The sequence below is a fragment of the Eptesicus fuscus genome, chromosome 20, assembly GCF_027574615.1.
Source record: "Eptesicus fuscus isolate TK198812 chromosome 20, DD_ASM_mEF_20220401, whole genome shotgun sequence".
NCBI lineage: Eukaryota > Metazoa > Chordata > Mammalia > Chiroptera > Vespertilionidae > Eptesicus > Eptesicus fuscus.
This window is the reverse complement of record NC_072492.1, coordinates 32,948,718-32,966,102: the sequence shown is the minus strand read 5'-3', so window position 1 is coordinate 32,966,102 and position 17,385 is coordinate 32,948,718. Positions and strand designations below refer to the sequence as shown.

Here is a 17,385-nt window from a genome sequence, read left to right as displayed (position 1 = left end):
ACAGACCTGGAGTCCAATCTCAGCTCTGGGGGCTTGATAACTATGAGATTTTGGATGAGCCTTGAACTTCCCTGAGCTTCACCTTCTTCATCTGTAAAACGGGCATAGCTTTATCTTTCATGCTCACCCTGGAGGTTTATTATGAGAATTACATGGGGTTATGAATATAACAACAACCACAGTAATACTAATGAATACTGGCTGGGCTGTTTTGTTTTTAACTGTTTTCTTGGGGAGACTTGTTTCCCCAATGGGATTATAAATGTTGAAAGCACCAACCACATCTTCAGCATATTTTGTACTTTTCAAAGCACCTGCTGTAGTGCTGGACACATACATGCTCAATAATTACCTGGTAGGTAGCACTGTGTGTTCTGGGAATTAAAAAAAAAGAACTATTATTTTAAAAAATATTTTTATTGATTTCAGAGAGGAAGGGAGAAGGAGAGAGAGATAGAAACATCAATGATGAGAATCATTGATCGGCTGCCTCCTGCACACCCCACACTGGGGATCGAGCCCGCAACCCTGGGCATGTGCCCTGATTGGGAATCAAACCGTGACCTCCTGGTTCATAGGTTGATACCCAACCCCGAGTCACACTGGCCAGCCAAGAAAAGAACTCTTAGATGGGTCAACCACAATGACTCACTTGTGCCATTCAATCAAACTGATACTAATGGGCTTTCTCTTTCCCCAAAGGAGTGTCCAGTCCCAGAGTGACACTGGACAAGAAGGAGGCGATAGAGGGCGGGGTCGTGATCGTCAATTGTTCTGTCCCCAACGAAAAGGCCCCAGTACATTTCACAGTTGAAAAATTTGAACTGGAGGCAAAAGTTATCAAGCAAAAAAGAGAAAAAACTTCTCAGCACCAGAATTTTGTGACGCTGGACTTCACAGTGGAGGAACAGGACCGTGTGATCTATTTCCTCTGTCAAGCCAGCATCGTTTCTGGGAGACACGTGGAGACCTCTGAGACCACCAAGAGCGATCATGTCACCGTGAGGGGTGAGAGTTCTGCTCCTTTTTTTTTTTCTATTCTTTCTGGCTTGCTGGTTTGGTATGGGGAGAAAGAGCCCAGGATTGGAAAGGGGCTGGGGACTTCTGGCTGGGCTGCTGTTCTCAAGACTGTTCGTAATCACTTTAGGTCCATAGTTTTCAAACTTAAAAAAAATATTTTTATTGATTTTAGAGAGGAAGTGAGAGCTAGAAATACCAATGATGAGAGAGAATCATCGATCGGCTGCCTCCTGCACAACCCCCACTGGGGATTGAGCCTGCAACCAGGGCATGTGCCTTTGACCAGAATCAAACTCAGGACCCTTCAGTCCGAAGGCTGATGCTCTATCCACGGGGCCAAACCAGTTAGGGCTATAATATTCTTCTGATTAAACTTCATGGTGTGGGTTAAATTTTCAGAAAATATGGTATGATATCTATAATAATAAAAGTGTAATATGCTAATTAGACTGGACGTTCTTCTGGACGACCTTCTGGCCAAATATTTCCCCCGGTTTGTCATTACTTTTTAAATATTTAATATGTTTTTATTAATTTTAGAGAGAGAAGAAGGGAGAAGGAGAGAGAGAAATATCAATTAGCTGCCTCCTGCACACCCCCCACTGGGAATGTAGCCTACAACCTGGGCATGTGCCCTGACCAGGAATCGAACTGGCAACCCTCTGGTGCACAAGATGATGCCCAACCAACTGAGTCACACTGGCCAGGGCTGTCATTGTTTTTATTTTATGGTTTTTAAAAAAGTTAATACATTTTTATTTCAGGAATGTCACATGTTCTGTGTCATTCCACTGCCTTAGTTTGAGTCTTAATCGTCTTAATTCCCTCTTTTGCTCAATCCACTTGTCATTTCAGTCAATCCACAATTCTTTTAGTTGAGCTTTTTTATATGATTTTTTTCAATGCAAAACATTTAATGTTTAGTTAATCAAATATATCCATCTTTCTTCCTTATGATATCTCAGTTTTGTGATTCACACCTAAAGTTCCTCCATACTCCAAGATTATTAAAGAAAAAAAATGCATTGATGTTTTCTCTTATTGTTTCTATGGTTTAAATGTGTTATTTTTTCCCCCTGCATTTAGGTCTCTGGTGCATCTGGTGTTAATTTGAGCATAAGGAAAAACACTTCAGTTATTATTGAGCTACCCCTAGGGGCACTTGCTGAGGGTCCTGAAAGATGCTCTCACTTTTCTGACCTTTACTCAGGAAAAGACTGTTTTTTTAAAAAAATATATTTTATTGATTTATTATAGTGAGGAAGAGAGAGGGATAGAGAGTTAGAAACATCGACCAGCTGCCTCTTGCACACCCCCCACTGGGGATGTGCCCGCAGCCAAGGTACATGCCCTTGACCGGAATCGAACCTGGGACCCTTCAGTCTGCAGGCCGACGCTCTATCCACTGAGCCAAACCGGTTTCGGCAGGAAAAGACTATTTTTTAAAAAATGTTAGCTTTCTTTTGTGAATTTAAATGGCTTTATATTTAAAAAGCTAATGAACATGAAAATATTAAACCACTCTACATTCACTTTTGTCATTTTAAAAATATATTTTTTATTGATTTTAGAGAGGAAGGGAGGAGAAAGGGATAGAAGCATCAATAATGAGAGAGAGAGCCCTAACCGGTTTGGCTCAGTGGATAGAGCATCGGCCTGCAGACTCAAGGGTCCCGGGTTCGATTCCGGTCAAGGGCATGTACCTTGGTTGCGGGCACATCCCCAGTAGGGGGTGTGCAAGAGGCAACTGATGGATGTTTCTCTCCCATCGATGTTTCTCTCTATCCCTCTCCCTTCCTCTGTAAAAAATCAATAAAATATATTTTAAAAAAAAAATAATGAGAGAGAGAAATCATTGATCGGCTGCCACCTGCACGCCCTCTACTGGAGATCGAGCCTGCAACCCAGGCATGTGCCCTTGACCGGAATCAAACCCGGGACCTTTCAGTCCACAGGCTGACATTCTATCCACTGAGCCAAACCAGTGAGGGCCACTTTTGGCATTTTTAACGATCCTATCTGTACATACTCTCTATGCTCTGCTGTTTTTTAGCAGGAGCGAAGGAAGGCCTAGCCCTGCTTCCCTTTCCGTCTCCTGGAGATTCCACACCCTGGTGTCTGACACATATTTTATTAAGACGGTGTTTTCAAACTGTGAGCCATGAAATCAATTCAGTCAGTTACAACCAACATTTTAAAGAAAGAAGTAGAACACACTATTTTTGCATCTGGTTATTTAACTATTTATTTTCATGAAACAGCACCATCTACACCACTGTCATTTTTGAAAGCTATGGACTGTTTACGCTGAAATCCCAGAGTTGTGTGAAACAGCGCGAGAGGAACCTAGATAATCCTCGCTGGGTGAGGGAAGAGTCTGTTCCTAATGACTCTTTATTTCTGAGGTCATTTGAAGAAGGTTCTGCAGATTAGATTTAGAGACGATGGTTTAGCCTTTGGGAAGCTCAAGAAAGTTAGAGAATTGCAGTTAAGAAGAAGGTTGAGCCCTGACCAGTTTGGCTCAGTTGATAGAGTGTCAGCCTATGGACTGAAGGGTCCCAGGTTCGATTCTGGTCAGGGGCATGTACCTTGGTTGCGGGCACATCCCCAGTGCGGGGTGTGCAGAAGGCAGCTGATCGATGTTTCTGGCTCTCTATCCTTCTCCCTTCCTCTCTGTAAAAAATCAATAAAATATATTTTTTTAAAAAAGAAGAAGGTTGAAGATGCAAGAACGAGCGAGAAGGGAGGGAGCCTCAGAGCAGCCTAGTCAAAGTTGTTTGAGAAGACAGGTTGAGTTTGTTTTTAATTAATAAGGAAAAATAGTGGTTGGCAACAAAAAGAGCAGAGAAGAGGAGGAAGTGCCCCTTTCCCTCACCCAGGCTTGAACCCGAGTCCAACCAGCTTGTCCTCTTCTTGTAGAATCCTTCTCCAATCCCCAGTTCTACGTCAGCCCCGCGGGGATGATCATCGAAGGAGACCCGCTGCACATTAGGTGCACCATTCAGGTGACGCACATGGCCCAGGCATTTCCGGAAATCATCATCCAGAGGGACAAGACCATTGTGGGGCACAGCAAGCAGGGCAATGAGGCCACCTACTCAGTGATGGCCACAATGAAGGAGAACGGCAACTACACGTGCAAAGTAGAAACCAGCCAGATCTCCAAGGTCAGCAGCATCGTGGTCAACATCACAGGTAGGGGTGCTGCTGGAGGGTGTCAGGCCTATTGTGGGCTCAAGAAGCGACTGTGCTGGAATCTGGGATGGCCAGTGACACTGATATTTCTACTCCTGCTTGTCCGAATGAATGCACTCGGGCGGGGGTATGCTCGTGGGGAAAAGTCAATGCAGAGCCAGTAAGCAGTTAGCTGTGGTGGTTGAGGGTGGAGATTCTGGCATCAGATCCCAACCTTGCCACTCACCACTTCTGTGACCTCGGGTGACTTACTGAGTGCCTCTTGGCCACAACTCTATGAGATGAGGGTAATGACAGAGCTCACCGCTAGGACCCAGTGAATGTTAGCTAGTGTTTCTATTATTAGAGCACATTTATCTTTCCTCTGTGCCAAGCACTGTGCTAGCGTACCAGACAGGCCCTACGATAGGGTCAGGCATGAGAAAGCTTTTGACCTTTTTGTTTACATATTTTTAAATGTAAAGTCATTGCTTTGGGATTTTTTTTTTTTTTAATCTAAGTCACTTTTTCACATTTGTTTGGAATCTGCCCAAGAGATTGTAAGGCACTTTAGGATGTCAATTTCTTTGGTTCCTTTTCCCCACTCCTAACCTAGAGCTCTGAAAGCCGGCTAGGGTGAGGAGTCAACACCAACTATTTGGAAGGAAGGGTGGCATGTGCCTTAATAAAATATCGATTAATTATTGGGGCACCACCTTACTTGAAGTTTTATTTTATTCACTGTACAGGAAACTAGGAAGACACTGTGGACTAGATGGAAATCACTTCCATAGTAATGATGATAACATCAATGATGACAATGTTGATTTGTACCCCCAAACCTGTACAGCAGACAAATTTATAGGCAAAGGTAGAATTCGATTTCCTGATTTCTGGTTGCATTCTCAAAACTCAAGCCCAAGAAGCTTTCCTAACGGGAACTTTGGGACTCAGTCCCTTTCTCAATATGCAGAGAGTCTCAAGAATTACTGACTCCTCACCCTCGCCGGTTTGGCGTAGTGAATAGACCGTTAGTCTGTGGACTGAAGGGTCCTGAGTTCAGTTCCAGTCAAGAGCATATGTCTCGGTTACAGGCTCCTCCCCAGCCCAGGCCCTGGTCAGGGCCCGTGCAGGAGGCAACCAATCCATGTGTTTCTCTCACATCGCTATTTCTCTCTGTCTTTTCCTCTCTCTTCCACTCTCTCTAAAAATCAATGGAAAAATATCCTTGAGTGAGGATTTGAAAAAAAAAAAAAAAAAGAATTACTGACTCCTTCGTTCTGCATCAAGGGTATAACCATGAAGTCAGGGTGCATTGGTTTACAATGCAAACTACATGAAGGAGCCAAGTCTTCACATTGGTTAAGTAGTTAATTAGTACTTTCCCTGTAGCTGAAAATAAAAGCATATACTATAACTATGAAATATTGATGTATTTCAGGAAATATTTCAGTAAGGCAAAACTGGCCTTTAATAAAAAGGCTAGCAAGCAGAAGGACCAATATTTAAAATAAATAAATAAATAAGGCAAAACCTTTTAAAAGTCAACTTCCATCTTTACTACTGCTGCCATGCAATCTAAATGAGGGTACTAATAACTCTTTAAAGTGGTATAGGATGTGTAGCTCACAGCTTGTCCTCAGGAGGTATCACCCATTCATTCTACTCCCAGAGATCTCCCCACCACACACGTCTATGCCCATCCCCTGGCCCAGACTCTGCATGCTTCCCACTGCTGTGGGGATGCAATCCATTGTCTTTGGGTGGTTTCCAAGGTCCTTCAAGATCCATAGGCCTCCTTTGGCCTCTATGTTCCAGGGCAACTGAACTTCAGATGCTTGAACCTTCTGCCAGGTCTTCCAGATGCTGCTCCCTCTGCCTATGCCCCTTTCCCTCTTTGCCTGGGTGACTTCCTCCAAGCCTAGGTCCAGAGGCCCCTCTGTGGGCTCTGCTGCAAACACCGTGTTTGAGTCGCCCACCAGACGTCAGCACTCGGAAGTCAGGGACTGTTTCTTTCTCTCTATTGTCTCCCCAAGACCAACCGAGGTGCCCAGCACAGACGTAGCTTGAAATAAATACTTATGGAATAAAATGTGCGAGCGAATGAACAAATAGGTAAATGCATGAATCATTACAAGTTGTAAAACTTTCCTAATCGATGTCTATGAAATAATTTGGATTAACAAGGGACGCAAACCTGCCGGTTCTTCAATTGCATAATTATCAGGTCCTTGAGAGGCAAAGGAAACCTTTTTGAAGGAAGTTGGGAGTTGGTTCTGCCAAAAGCAGCTGGGCCAGGGACTCTCTGTGAAGGGGTTTTGGGAGTGGTTCCCAGAAACGTCTCACTCCATCCCCACTCACTGGTTTTTCAGAGCTATTTCCCAAACCCAAGCTGGAATCTTCCGCCACACATCTGGACCAGGGTGACCGCCTGAACCTGTGGTGCTCCATCCCAGGAGCACTTGGAGTCGACTTCACCATCCAGAAGGGAGACGAGAATGTGTCACAGGCTCAAAATTTCACCAAGATAGCCTCAAAATGGGACACTGGGAGCTACACCTGTGTCGCAAGCATGGGCAAGGTGATCAAAAAAAGCAACCAAGTCCTGATAACCGTGTGTGGTGAGTACGTCCTTGCTGGCTCAGAGTCCTGAGTGGGAAAAAGGGAAGTTGCCACCCTCTCCGGTCTGAAGGCAGATCAGACTGAGGCAGGATAAGAACTTGAGGGAAAGGGAGATGAGTGAAATCGAGAAACTGGACAGAAGCAAGTGGTATTTCTGCTTAGAGTACAGGAGAGGGGCGATACAAAGGAAATATTGTTGGCAAAAAGCATCTTCATGGCTTTATGGTGGCTGATGATGTGGCCTCTGAATTGGCAGGATTCTGGCTGCTGGAGCAGGCACCTACCCATAAGGTCAGGCAGTGAACACTGCTTAGTCAACATCAAACTTTAAGGTCGAAGCTCCAGTTTTTTTTTTGTTTTGTTTCTTTTGTTTGTTTTTATTGATTAAGGTATTACATATGTGTCCATACCCCCCCATTGCCCACCCCCCCACTCCCGTACATGCTCTCACCCCCCTGCTGTCTCTGTCCATTGGTTATGTTTATATGCATGCATACAAGTCTTTTGGTTGATCTCTCCCCCTTAGAAGCTCCAGTTTTTAATCCATATCCTGGCTGACCAGGAGGTCTAGGACTTCTGGTGGGAAGAATGTAGGTACTGGGACCACCTAGAGCTGCGTGTCTTAGACTTGATGAATGTGCAAAACCTGGTTACAATGTAGGTCAGGATGGGGCCAGATTCCAGATCTCTTACTAGCACCTTGAGGATGCTGGCTCTGCTGGGCCCTGGGCCACACTTTGAGTAGAGGGGTTCTAAATGAACTCTGGTCAAGCTGTCACTATCACTGTCATTATTTAGTCATGGTCTTTCAATTTAACCTGTGGCTATGGTTTCTCCAACTAAGATCTTAGTCTGAACTGAACCAGGATTTCAGCCTACTGTCAATCCTCTGGTCATCTAACTCGAAAGGAAATAATGCAAGACACAAATGTGGGTCATTCCATTTTAGTTCTTTTTGCTGTTCTTTGGAGGAGGTCATTTCTTTATAGAAGCTTTATGAATAAGCTAACTTCTAAGTAATGACCTAGTAGGATTCTTGTTTTGGAGGCATGCAATTTCCAGTCAGGAGAGGCTGAGGCACTGAGAATTTGTTTGAAAAGATATTCTGTTTGTGTTCTTGTTTCGTTTTTAATTTAAATTCTTTATTGTTGAAAGTATTACATATGTCTCATTTTTTCCCCCATTACCTCTCCCCGACAGCTCCCATCCCCCAGCACATGCCCTTAGTCCCCTACTGTCTGTGTCCATTGGTTATGCTTATATGCATGCATACAAGTCCTTTGGTTGATCTCTTAGCCCCTGACCCCCACCCTCCCCTGCCTTCCCTCTGAGGTTTGATGGTCTGATCAATGTTTCTATGTCTCTGGATCTATTTTTGTTCATCAGTTTATGTTGTTCATTATATTCCACAAATGAGTGAGATCATGTGATACTTATCCTTCTCTGACTGGCTTATTTCACTTAGCATAATGCTCTTGTTTCTGTGTTTTGAATGCTTTTCCTGTGTGCATCCTTTCTCAATACAAAAAAACAACAACAAAACAACCCCATATGGATGTGCATGTATGAAACTATAAACATGTATTTAGAGGGGTGTAATGTTTTTCTTGAATTTATATCATCTTTTATTTATAGCATTCATTCCTTTTCCCTCTGTCTCCTCAACACACACACACACACACACACACACACACACACACACACACACACACTCCCTGACGATGTTAAAGGAGACCTGTATAGGTAGATGAGGCAGGCAGGCACTTAAAATCAAAGTAATGACAGAGAGAGTGAAGCTCAGAGTTTGGAGAAAGAATCCCTTGGGTGGGATGTGTTGCTTGAGACTGTTTCTCTCCCTGTCATTCTAGAAATGCTCTCCACGCCCAGGATTTTTTATGACTCCACGTTTGAGGTGATAAAAGGACAGACCATAGAAGTCCATTGCCAATCCATAAATGGAACCGCGCCTATTTCTTATCAACTTTTAAAAGCAAGTAACATTTTGGAGAATTACACCGTAGGCTCAAATGAGCCCGCAGTATTCAAAGACAACCCCACAGAAGACACCGAATACCACTGTCTGGCAGATAATTGCCATTCCTCCCCTGCAATGATCAGTGAACCTCTGGTGGTCAAGGTGATAGGTAAGTTGCTGTGCTATGAGAAGAAATCAGGGGCCCAGACCAGGTGACTCAGTTGGTTGGAGTGTCATCCCATACACTAAAAAGTAGTGGGTTGGATTCCCAGTCAGGGTACATACCGGTACTTAGGTTTCGGGTCCAATCCGTGATCAAGGTGTATATGGGAGGCAACCAATCAATGTTTCTCTTTCATCTCTCTCTCTCTCTCTCTCTCTCTCTCTCTCTCTCTCTCTCTCTCCCTTCTCTCTAAACATATCCTCAGGTGAGGATTAAAAAAAAAGTTATCATGTGGGGTGTGGGCTTTAGGTCACATTTTCAAAGGTTTGGAATTACCCAGGGATGGTGTAGACAAGGGAAGTGGGTGGTAGTTATGCCAAGTCCATAAACATAACACGTAGCCAAGCAGGACAAGCCCCAGGTCAATGGAGCCAGAAAATATCTGGGGGCTTTTGGTGTGGCCAGTGCCCTCTCTTTTCAGAACCTCTCAAGTGAACATAAGAGTGAAGTATCCTGACTTCAGGAAGCTCTAAAGTTGTGCTTTGGGGCTCTCTTAGCATTTGCTCCTTTTTAGGTGAACTGCCAGCCATCTCAGAGTTGTTGACCAGAATTCTTCTCTGTGGTTGACCCTTGTCAGGCAACTGTCATGTGAGAACCCGCAGTCATTAGAGCTGCAGGCTGTAGTCTCACAGGACATACTAACAATGGCCTGGGACTCTTATACCCATTGTCCTGGGTGGATATTTTTCCTTGAGTCTCTATCTGTGCCTCTCAGAGGCCTTAGGAGTGCCATTGCCTGCATCTCTGAGATAGTCTGCATCCTGTTGTAAAAAGCATATAAGCCTCCCTTCTCTTCCTCCTCTTTCTTCTGGTTTAATAACTTTTATCTACATGTGCCATGTGGACATCTTGAGTTGGATAGAGATTCCTGCTACTATTAATATATAGTCTAAGAATAGCCATACTTTTCAAATTAACATCCATATACATGAAGCAACTAATGCTTTAGGGCATATTTAAAAAAAAGACATATTCTTTGTTTTTAAGTTACTTGTTATTAAGAGCTGGTAATGCCATGTATCTTTGTAAGCAAAGAAACCACACACTCACACACACACATACTCACACTGGTGCACACGCACAGACTCATGCAGAATAGACCTCCACAGAACACATAAGGTAATGGGTATAGTCAAGCTGAATGGTCAGTCATCCTTGAGGTGGTAAGTGAAGCATCTTGTGTTTAATCAACACATGAGGACAGGAGGCATCTGTTGGTGCCCTGCTGGACTAATTAGGGGAGGAACTGAAGAATGTGGGCTAAGAGGAGAGACAAAAATCCAAGTCTGAGTCACGGCGTAGATGGAGGCTAGCCATGAGCAGTAGCTGTGTCATGATCTTCACCCCTCAATCCCCAAACTCCTGTCTCTTCTCAGTGCTAATCCTTTTCCTGCTTTCCAGCTCCGGTGGTTGAAGTCAAGCTCGCTATCCTGAATAATAAACAAGTGGAATCTGGGGCAGATCTTGTGCTTCGATGCTTCGTGAACAAAGCATCTGGTCCAATCACCTACAAGTTTTACAGAGAAGAGGATGTCAGGCCCTTCCGCGTAACCACCTCGAATGAAACCCAGGCCATTTGGTACAAGGCACAGGCTGGCATGGAACAGGGGGGACAGTATTACTGCACGGCCTCCAACAGAGCCAACGCTGCCAAAAACATCCCCCAAAGCAACTTATTGACTGTCAGAGGTGAGTCACTGGTCTCAACAGTGAGATGGAATGTGGCCACCAAGGGTGAGGCCAGCGAACTCACCATTTGTAAGAGGAAGTGGGTGGGGTTTAGTGCTTATTACTGAAGGCAACGAAACCAATGTCCTCCAAGCTCTTTGGTCATAAGTGACAGAAACCAACTCAAATTAAATATAAAAGAGGAATTGAAAGTATTACAAGGAATTGGAAGTATTTCACATAGCTGTAATTCCAAATTCTTGGTGGAGAGATAGCAAATGGCCCACCTTGGGTTAAACATCTACCCATGAGCCCACCTGTGGCCGTGGGGATTGGGTCATGCAGAACAGAGATGGTTAGAGGAGCCCACCTATGTGAATAGAGAGGGGGGTTTCCTAGCGAAGGAGGAAGACCAAACAGACCCAGAAAGGCGTCTACGTTAGTCCTCTAGTTCTTTAAGACGATAGCTGACTCTGTAGCAAGAACAACCATTTTCTGCACCAACTCTGAACACAGAATCCCTCAGAGATAGATGCTTGGTATAAGATGCGATTACAGGACTACAAATCAGTCTTATTTGTTGCTTAAGGCTAATATTGTTTCTTGCTGGCAGAGAAGAAAAAAACTAATTTAATTTTTCTTATTTCCAGTCTTTCTTGCCCCCTGGAAGAAAGGAGTTATTGCAGTGGTTGTCATCGCCGTGATAATTGCCATCTTGGCAGTTGGGGCCAGATACTATTTTTGGAAGAAAGCCAAGGGTGAGCACAGTTTCTTCATTGCCTTCTGACAGGTTGCCCTCGCCAGGAAACCGCCATGGATGTGAGGGGCTTCATGCAGCTTTAGGGGCGGCTGTGCTCTGCCCCAGCGGGAGCTCAGGAGATGTAACTGACCACAGTTGTTCTTCTCTTTGGGGTGTCACCTTGATAACCAAAGATCATGGCTTCGGTGGGCGTGGCGCTTTTACTGCCCCTGGATTTCGCTAGGCATAAAGGAACGTGGTTGCTTTCCTAGTTGGGCAACCCAGAAAAAATGAATTCGGGGAAAGTCCCATCTATGTTCAGAAGAAGCCGTCTCTGTGGGTTTGGCCACATTTAGTCCTGCAGTTGGTAGAGTGGGGTGTGAGTGTTATGGAGACACCCCACATACACTGAATGCCCCCCAATTAATCTGTCTGTTGTGCCGTGATTTCTACCCCGTGCTTGAGGTTAGCCACACATGGAACCTGGAAGGGAAGCCTGGACCACCTGTCGATACTCTGGCATCACAGACAGTTAGCCTAGACTCAAGGAAAGGGCCCAGCGCCAGTATATTCTGCCAAGATTTGTGTGGAATAAGGCGGTTTTTGTTGGAGGCTTGGTGCTGCTGCTTGGGAAGGGTGGGGGCAGATTAGATAAGAAGAGGCCCTGTTTTTTTTTCTAGAACAGGAAATCCCTCTGAAAAGACAGGTTCCAGAACAAACCCCTTCTAAGGGGACTGGGCCATCACAGAACAGACAAAATTAGAGGACAGACTCGTTCTCAGGCCAGCTTGGAATTCAAAGCACAGGGACTAATGTAGCCTTTACTCTTTGGAACTGTCTTGAATCAAGAAGTTGCCTTTTGCCTGGCCCGTATGGCTCAGTGGTTGAGCATTGACTCAGGAACCAGGAGATTGAGGTTCGATTCCTAGCCAGGGCACATGCCTGGCTTGTGGGCTCGATCCCCAGTAAGGGGCATGCAGGAGGCAGACACTCAATGATTCTCTCTCATCACTGATGTTTCTATCTCTCCTTCTTTCTTCTCTCTGAAATCAATTAAAAAAAAACACCCACATATATTTTTTAAAAAGTTGCCTTTTTATCTGGCTAATCTGGTTCCTGGTATCATTGTCTTCATCTCTACCTTGTTCCACTAAAGAAAACAGCTCCTGGCTAACACAACAAAATCATATTTCTGGATGAAATGATGTGAAATCGCTCAGAATAAATGTGAGAGAAGGCCTGCTTTGGTTTTTTTTTTTCTTTTTTTTTAAGTGGAAATATATTTGGCTTTCTGTTCTCTTTTTATGGTTAACCAATCTTCAAGAAAGTCAAGTGTGGTTGAAATGAGGGTTCCTATCTGTTATAAACATGGGCACTTTTTACTGACTTGGTTTTTTTCTCTTTCTCTTTTAAAGCCAAGCAGATGCCCGTGGAGATGTCCAGGTCAGTGTGTGTCCGGGGAAGAGAGGCGGCTGCTCTGTGGGCACGGACAGACTTGTCTGTAGGGAGAGTCTGGTCATTAGGAAGCGTTCAGTGGTTCTTGGGAAACTCTGAATAACAAGGGTGTGAGTAGTATAGTGGTGTGTGTGTGTGTGTCCCAGTGAAAGATTGCCAACTGTCCTTTCCTGTGAAGAAATAGCTTTATTCTGAGGTCATGTCCTTCCTACACTGTTACGTGTGAAATCCCCTTTCCCTTATGAAATTACAATGGTAGTAAATAGAATTTTTAAAATTTACCTACTTTGCAAAAAAATACAGTTGGCCTATATATATATAAAAAGCAGTTGTACTATTTTTACTGTTCTTGAGATTCAAAATCCAAAAGCATGGGTACAAAAGAAGAAAATTTTAAAAAGAGAACAAAAACAAGCAAACAATGGCTTTGTAGCACAGAATGAGGGATTCAGGGGTTTGGGGCTCACTTAGGGAAGGACTCCTGTTGTTACTGTACCCATTGGCCTGACACTCATCTTAACAGCAAAAAGTGCTTGTTAAATAATCTGACTGAAAGAAAAAGTCAGTTTTCCAAACGAGAGAGCAAAGTTGGCCTCGCTTCGGAAATCTCTTCCTGGTTTTCTCATGATCTTTCTTTGATTATTTTGTTGGTTTGACATTAGAGCCAAAAAAGTTGTATATTCTTTTCCTTTTCAAATTTCCTTTTAAGGCCGGCAGCACCGCTTCTGACCTCCAACAATGAGAAGATGTCAGGATCCAGTTCCGAAGCCAACAGACCTTACGGTACAGTCACGGTTTCCTGCAGTTGCTAAGAGGTTTCCCAACTTGCTCCCCCCTCTCAGGAGCAGGTGGTGGGGATAAGTTCCTAGGGAAGCCCCACCCTCAGGCAGGACAGTTTAACCTAATCAGCCATTGGATGGTGAGCTGATAAGCAAAACAGAACAGAAAGGCAGAACATTTTACTCTAATTTCACCACCTTCTAAACATCCCAGGAATGAAAGGTGGACAATAATGGTAATGCTGTGAGTTCCCATCCTGGCTCATTGTCAAAGACTTTGGACATTGTCCGAGCGTAATCACTCTCCCCTTGTAAGAGAGACCAGAGAGCAACTTGAGGCATTGATAAAACATCTTCTCAGATGGAATTATTACAAGCACAAGACATTTTCATCTCACACTTGACACAACAGGAAACTAATTGAAGCATTTCTCTGTTAGTAGAGGAATTTTAAAAAAGAATGCAACAACATAGGGCTACCTGGTTATGAGCCTTATTGCAAGCTTGCATCAGCGCAGTCGGGTGGGTAGCCAATCCGAGGAGTTAGTCCAAGAGAAAATTGATCAAGAGGGGACTGTAACTACATCTCACAGGAAGGTTTGTCCTGGGCCAGATTTGGAGCGGTTTTCTTTATTTTTCCGCAGGTTTGGGAGTAGGATGCCCATGTTCTTTTTAAGTCAGTAACAGTATCCCACAAAATGAGAAAAAGTTCAGAAGAAAAGTACAACAGAAAAAGAAAGGAAGAAAGAAAGAAACAAATTTAAAAAATGTAAAGAGAATAAAAATAAATAAATATGTAAATAAGAAAATTTCAGGATATGCCTTTTACAAGGCATACTTGAGAGATACATTTTAAGAATCCAGCAATTCTTTTAGTAATAAATCATAAACCTTTTAAAAGTGAAATAAACATTTATAGTAACAAAAGTAATGCTCCAGTAAAGAGAAAAAGAGCAAATAAATTACTTAAGAAACTACATTCAGAAAACTTTAGTGACTATTTGGCAAAAAGGAATCCAGTATATAGAGAAAATACCTTTTTGTGGTAGAAGGTGGGTTCTGCTGGCTATTGTATTATCTAAACAGAAATACTGAGATACTTTAAATGAAATGTTGATATAGACATATTAAAACAGAATTTCCCCCAGAATTTCCAAAATGCAAGAAACAGTCCAATTCTTGGGTTATCTCTCCATGGATTATTTCAGTTTATAAATATATGTTGGTAATCACAATAGCAATTAGTTCAAATATATAATGAGAAGCCTTGTGTTCATCAGGGATAATATATATATATATATATATGGCATATATATATATATGCCTAATATGCTAAGTGTCCGTCCGGGTAATGATGTCATGTAGCAATGCCCGGCTTCCTCTCCCTAGCAACTAGCCTCCTTGCAGTTTCTTTAGCCCAGGAACACGACTTGCTTTATAGCTGGGTGGAAACATTTTACACTTTAACCAAATGTCTGTGAAGTGTTTTCCCGTGCCTCATCTCATTTGATCCTCACAGAAGTCCTGGAGTAGGTAAATAGGAGATTTGGTGGAATCCTATTTTCTTTTCATTAGCCAGAAAACAGAGATTTAGAAAGCTTAGAAACTTGACCCGACTGAAAAGAAGTAAGAAATGGTGGACCTTGAAAACGACTTCAGGTTTTCTCACTGCGCAGAATATAGTCAAACACTGCTGCAGTTAAATATTTTACCCTTTGTTCTCCCTGTGTGATCTACAATAATAATCTACTTTGTGTTGATATTTACTGCTGTGTTTCTGACAATTACCTGAAAGAGAACTTGGGGTGCTTCACTGGGCTGGAAAAAGTTAGCTAAATCAGAAAGCAGGTCTAATTGAGCAAGTTTATTCTATATATATATATATATATATATATATATATAAAGGCTAAGTTGACTCGCACATTCACAATACATACAAAGCTCTCGCTGGCACCAATCGCACGTGTGTGTGTGTTTCCATCTGTCATTGTCGATCATGAATTTGGTTGATACTTCTATTATAGAGAAAGGGCGAATAGTGATATTAAAATATTCTAATTAATTTCCTTTCAATGTGCACAAATTTGTGCACCAGGCCACTTGTTTATTTATAACATTCTGAAGAATTGTTTTTAATAAAGAACAACCTGGGGTGGGAGTGGGCTAGAGGGGGTCAATGGGGAAAAAAGGGGACATATGTAATACTTTCAACAACAACGATTAAAAAAATAAAGATCAACCTGATTAAAAAGATCAAACATTTGTTTGCCTACTGAGGTGGTGGCCTGGAGGCACTGCCTTTTAAACCTATTCTCATGGGACCCCTTCTCCTGCTGGAGGAGGTTAGCGTCCTAGTGTCCTTCATGGTTGTGGTTACAGAGGCGTCCCTTCTGCAATTAAGTTTAATTTCTCATGAACTTGCTCAGAGTGAACAATTCGGAATCTTAAACCATTCCGAATGGTTTAATGGCAGCCATCCCATGGGTGTTAGGGAGAGACCACACAGTGGATTGGCTGGGGCCACAGGGAGACCAGGAGGGGGCCCAGAACCCAGAGACAGTGCTGGGGGAGGGAGAAGGGAGGGAGGAGGGAAAAAAAGTTATGTATAGAAAACTAGAATTTCCACTGCCACCCATCCTCATTGTTATTTTTCAAACTAGGTTACAATGAAGATATTGGAAACCATGAAATGAACCCAGTAAAAGAAAAGAAAGGTAATTATGTAATGTAGTGGTTTTTTTTTTTTTTTTTAATTAGAAACCTTTACATGAATAAAGACCCCTAGGAAAAGAACTAAAACAGTTAATACCTGTGGGTGGGTATTTCCCCACCTCTCTTAATGACTGTCAGCGGCTGATAAGTAAAACGGACACTTTCTCCAAAGACACATCTAGTGTCATTAATGGGAACGTGACCTAAATTCCGGTAGGAGAGAACTGGGTTAGACTCAAAAAAGAACTTCCTAAATCAGAATGGACTACTGAATAAGGTAGGAGAATCGCCTTTCTCTTGGAGTGTAGAGGAGGAGGTGGGTTTTTTTAAAATTTTATTTGTTTTTTTTTTTTTTTTTTTTTTTTTTTTTTTTTTTAAATATATTTTTTTATTGATTTTTTACAGAGAGGAAGGGAGAGGGATAGATAGTTAGAAACATTGATGAGAGAGAAACATCGATCAGCTGCCTCCTGCACAACCCCTACTGGGGATGTGTCCGCAACCAAGGTACATGCCCTTGATCAGAATCGAACCTGGGACCCTTCAGTCCGCAGGCTGACGCTCTATCCACTGAGCCAAACCGGTTAGGGCTTATTTGTTTTTTAATAGCATCACTGCAAATCATCAGGTTGGACACCTTCAACTTACGTTATATGTCAATTCTATCTCAGAGAAGCTGGGAGAAGAGTGTTAAGGGGCTGGTAAAAAAGGGTGATGGTAAGGCATGTAGTTATCTATTGAACTTTTTAAATTTTTGATATAGTTTTATTGATTTTAGAGAGGAAAAGAGAGGCGAGAGAGATAGAAACATCAATGATGAGAGAGAATCATTGATCAGCTGCCTCCTGCACTCCCCACATGGGAGATGAAGCCCGCAACCCAGGCATGTGCCCTGACTGGGAATGGAACTGTGACCTCCTGGTTTATAGGTTAATGCTCAACCATTGAGCCACACCGGCCGGGCTATTGAGCTTTTACTAACCCTTCCACTGCAGAAACACCAGAGACCCAGGCAGGA

General features: G+C 43.0%; 1 protein-coding gene across 9 annotated transcripts in view; it reads left to right on the top strand.

Moving 5' to 3' along the window:
• Positions 1-17,385, top strand: part of PECAM1 (platelet and endothelial cell adhesion molecule 1) — a 58,608-nt gene that overhangs the window by 20,580 nt on the left and 20,643 nt on the right. For all 9 annotated transcript variants that reach the window (XM_028157380.2, XM_028157377.2, XM_028157375.2 and 6 more), the window contains 9 exons: positions 703-1,008; positions 3,940-4,215; positions 6,567-6,815; positions 8,685-8,960; positions 10,416-10,703; positions 11,333-11,440; positions 12,837-12,864; positions 13,586-13,659; positions 16,316-16,369. In XM_028157380.2, the coding sequence (XP_028013181.1) occupies positions 703-1,008; positions 3,940-4,215; positions 6,567-6,815; positions 8,685-8,960; positions 10,416-10,703; positions 11,333-11,440; positions 12,837-12,864; positions 13,586-13,659; positions 16,316-16,369 (1,659 nt within the window). The remainder of the gene's footprint in view (positions 1-702; positions 1,009-3,939; positions 4,216-6,566; positions 6,816-8,684; positions 8,961-10,415; positions 10,704-11,332; positions 11,441-12,836; positions 12,865-13,585; positions 13,660-16,315; positions 16,370-17,385) is intronic.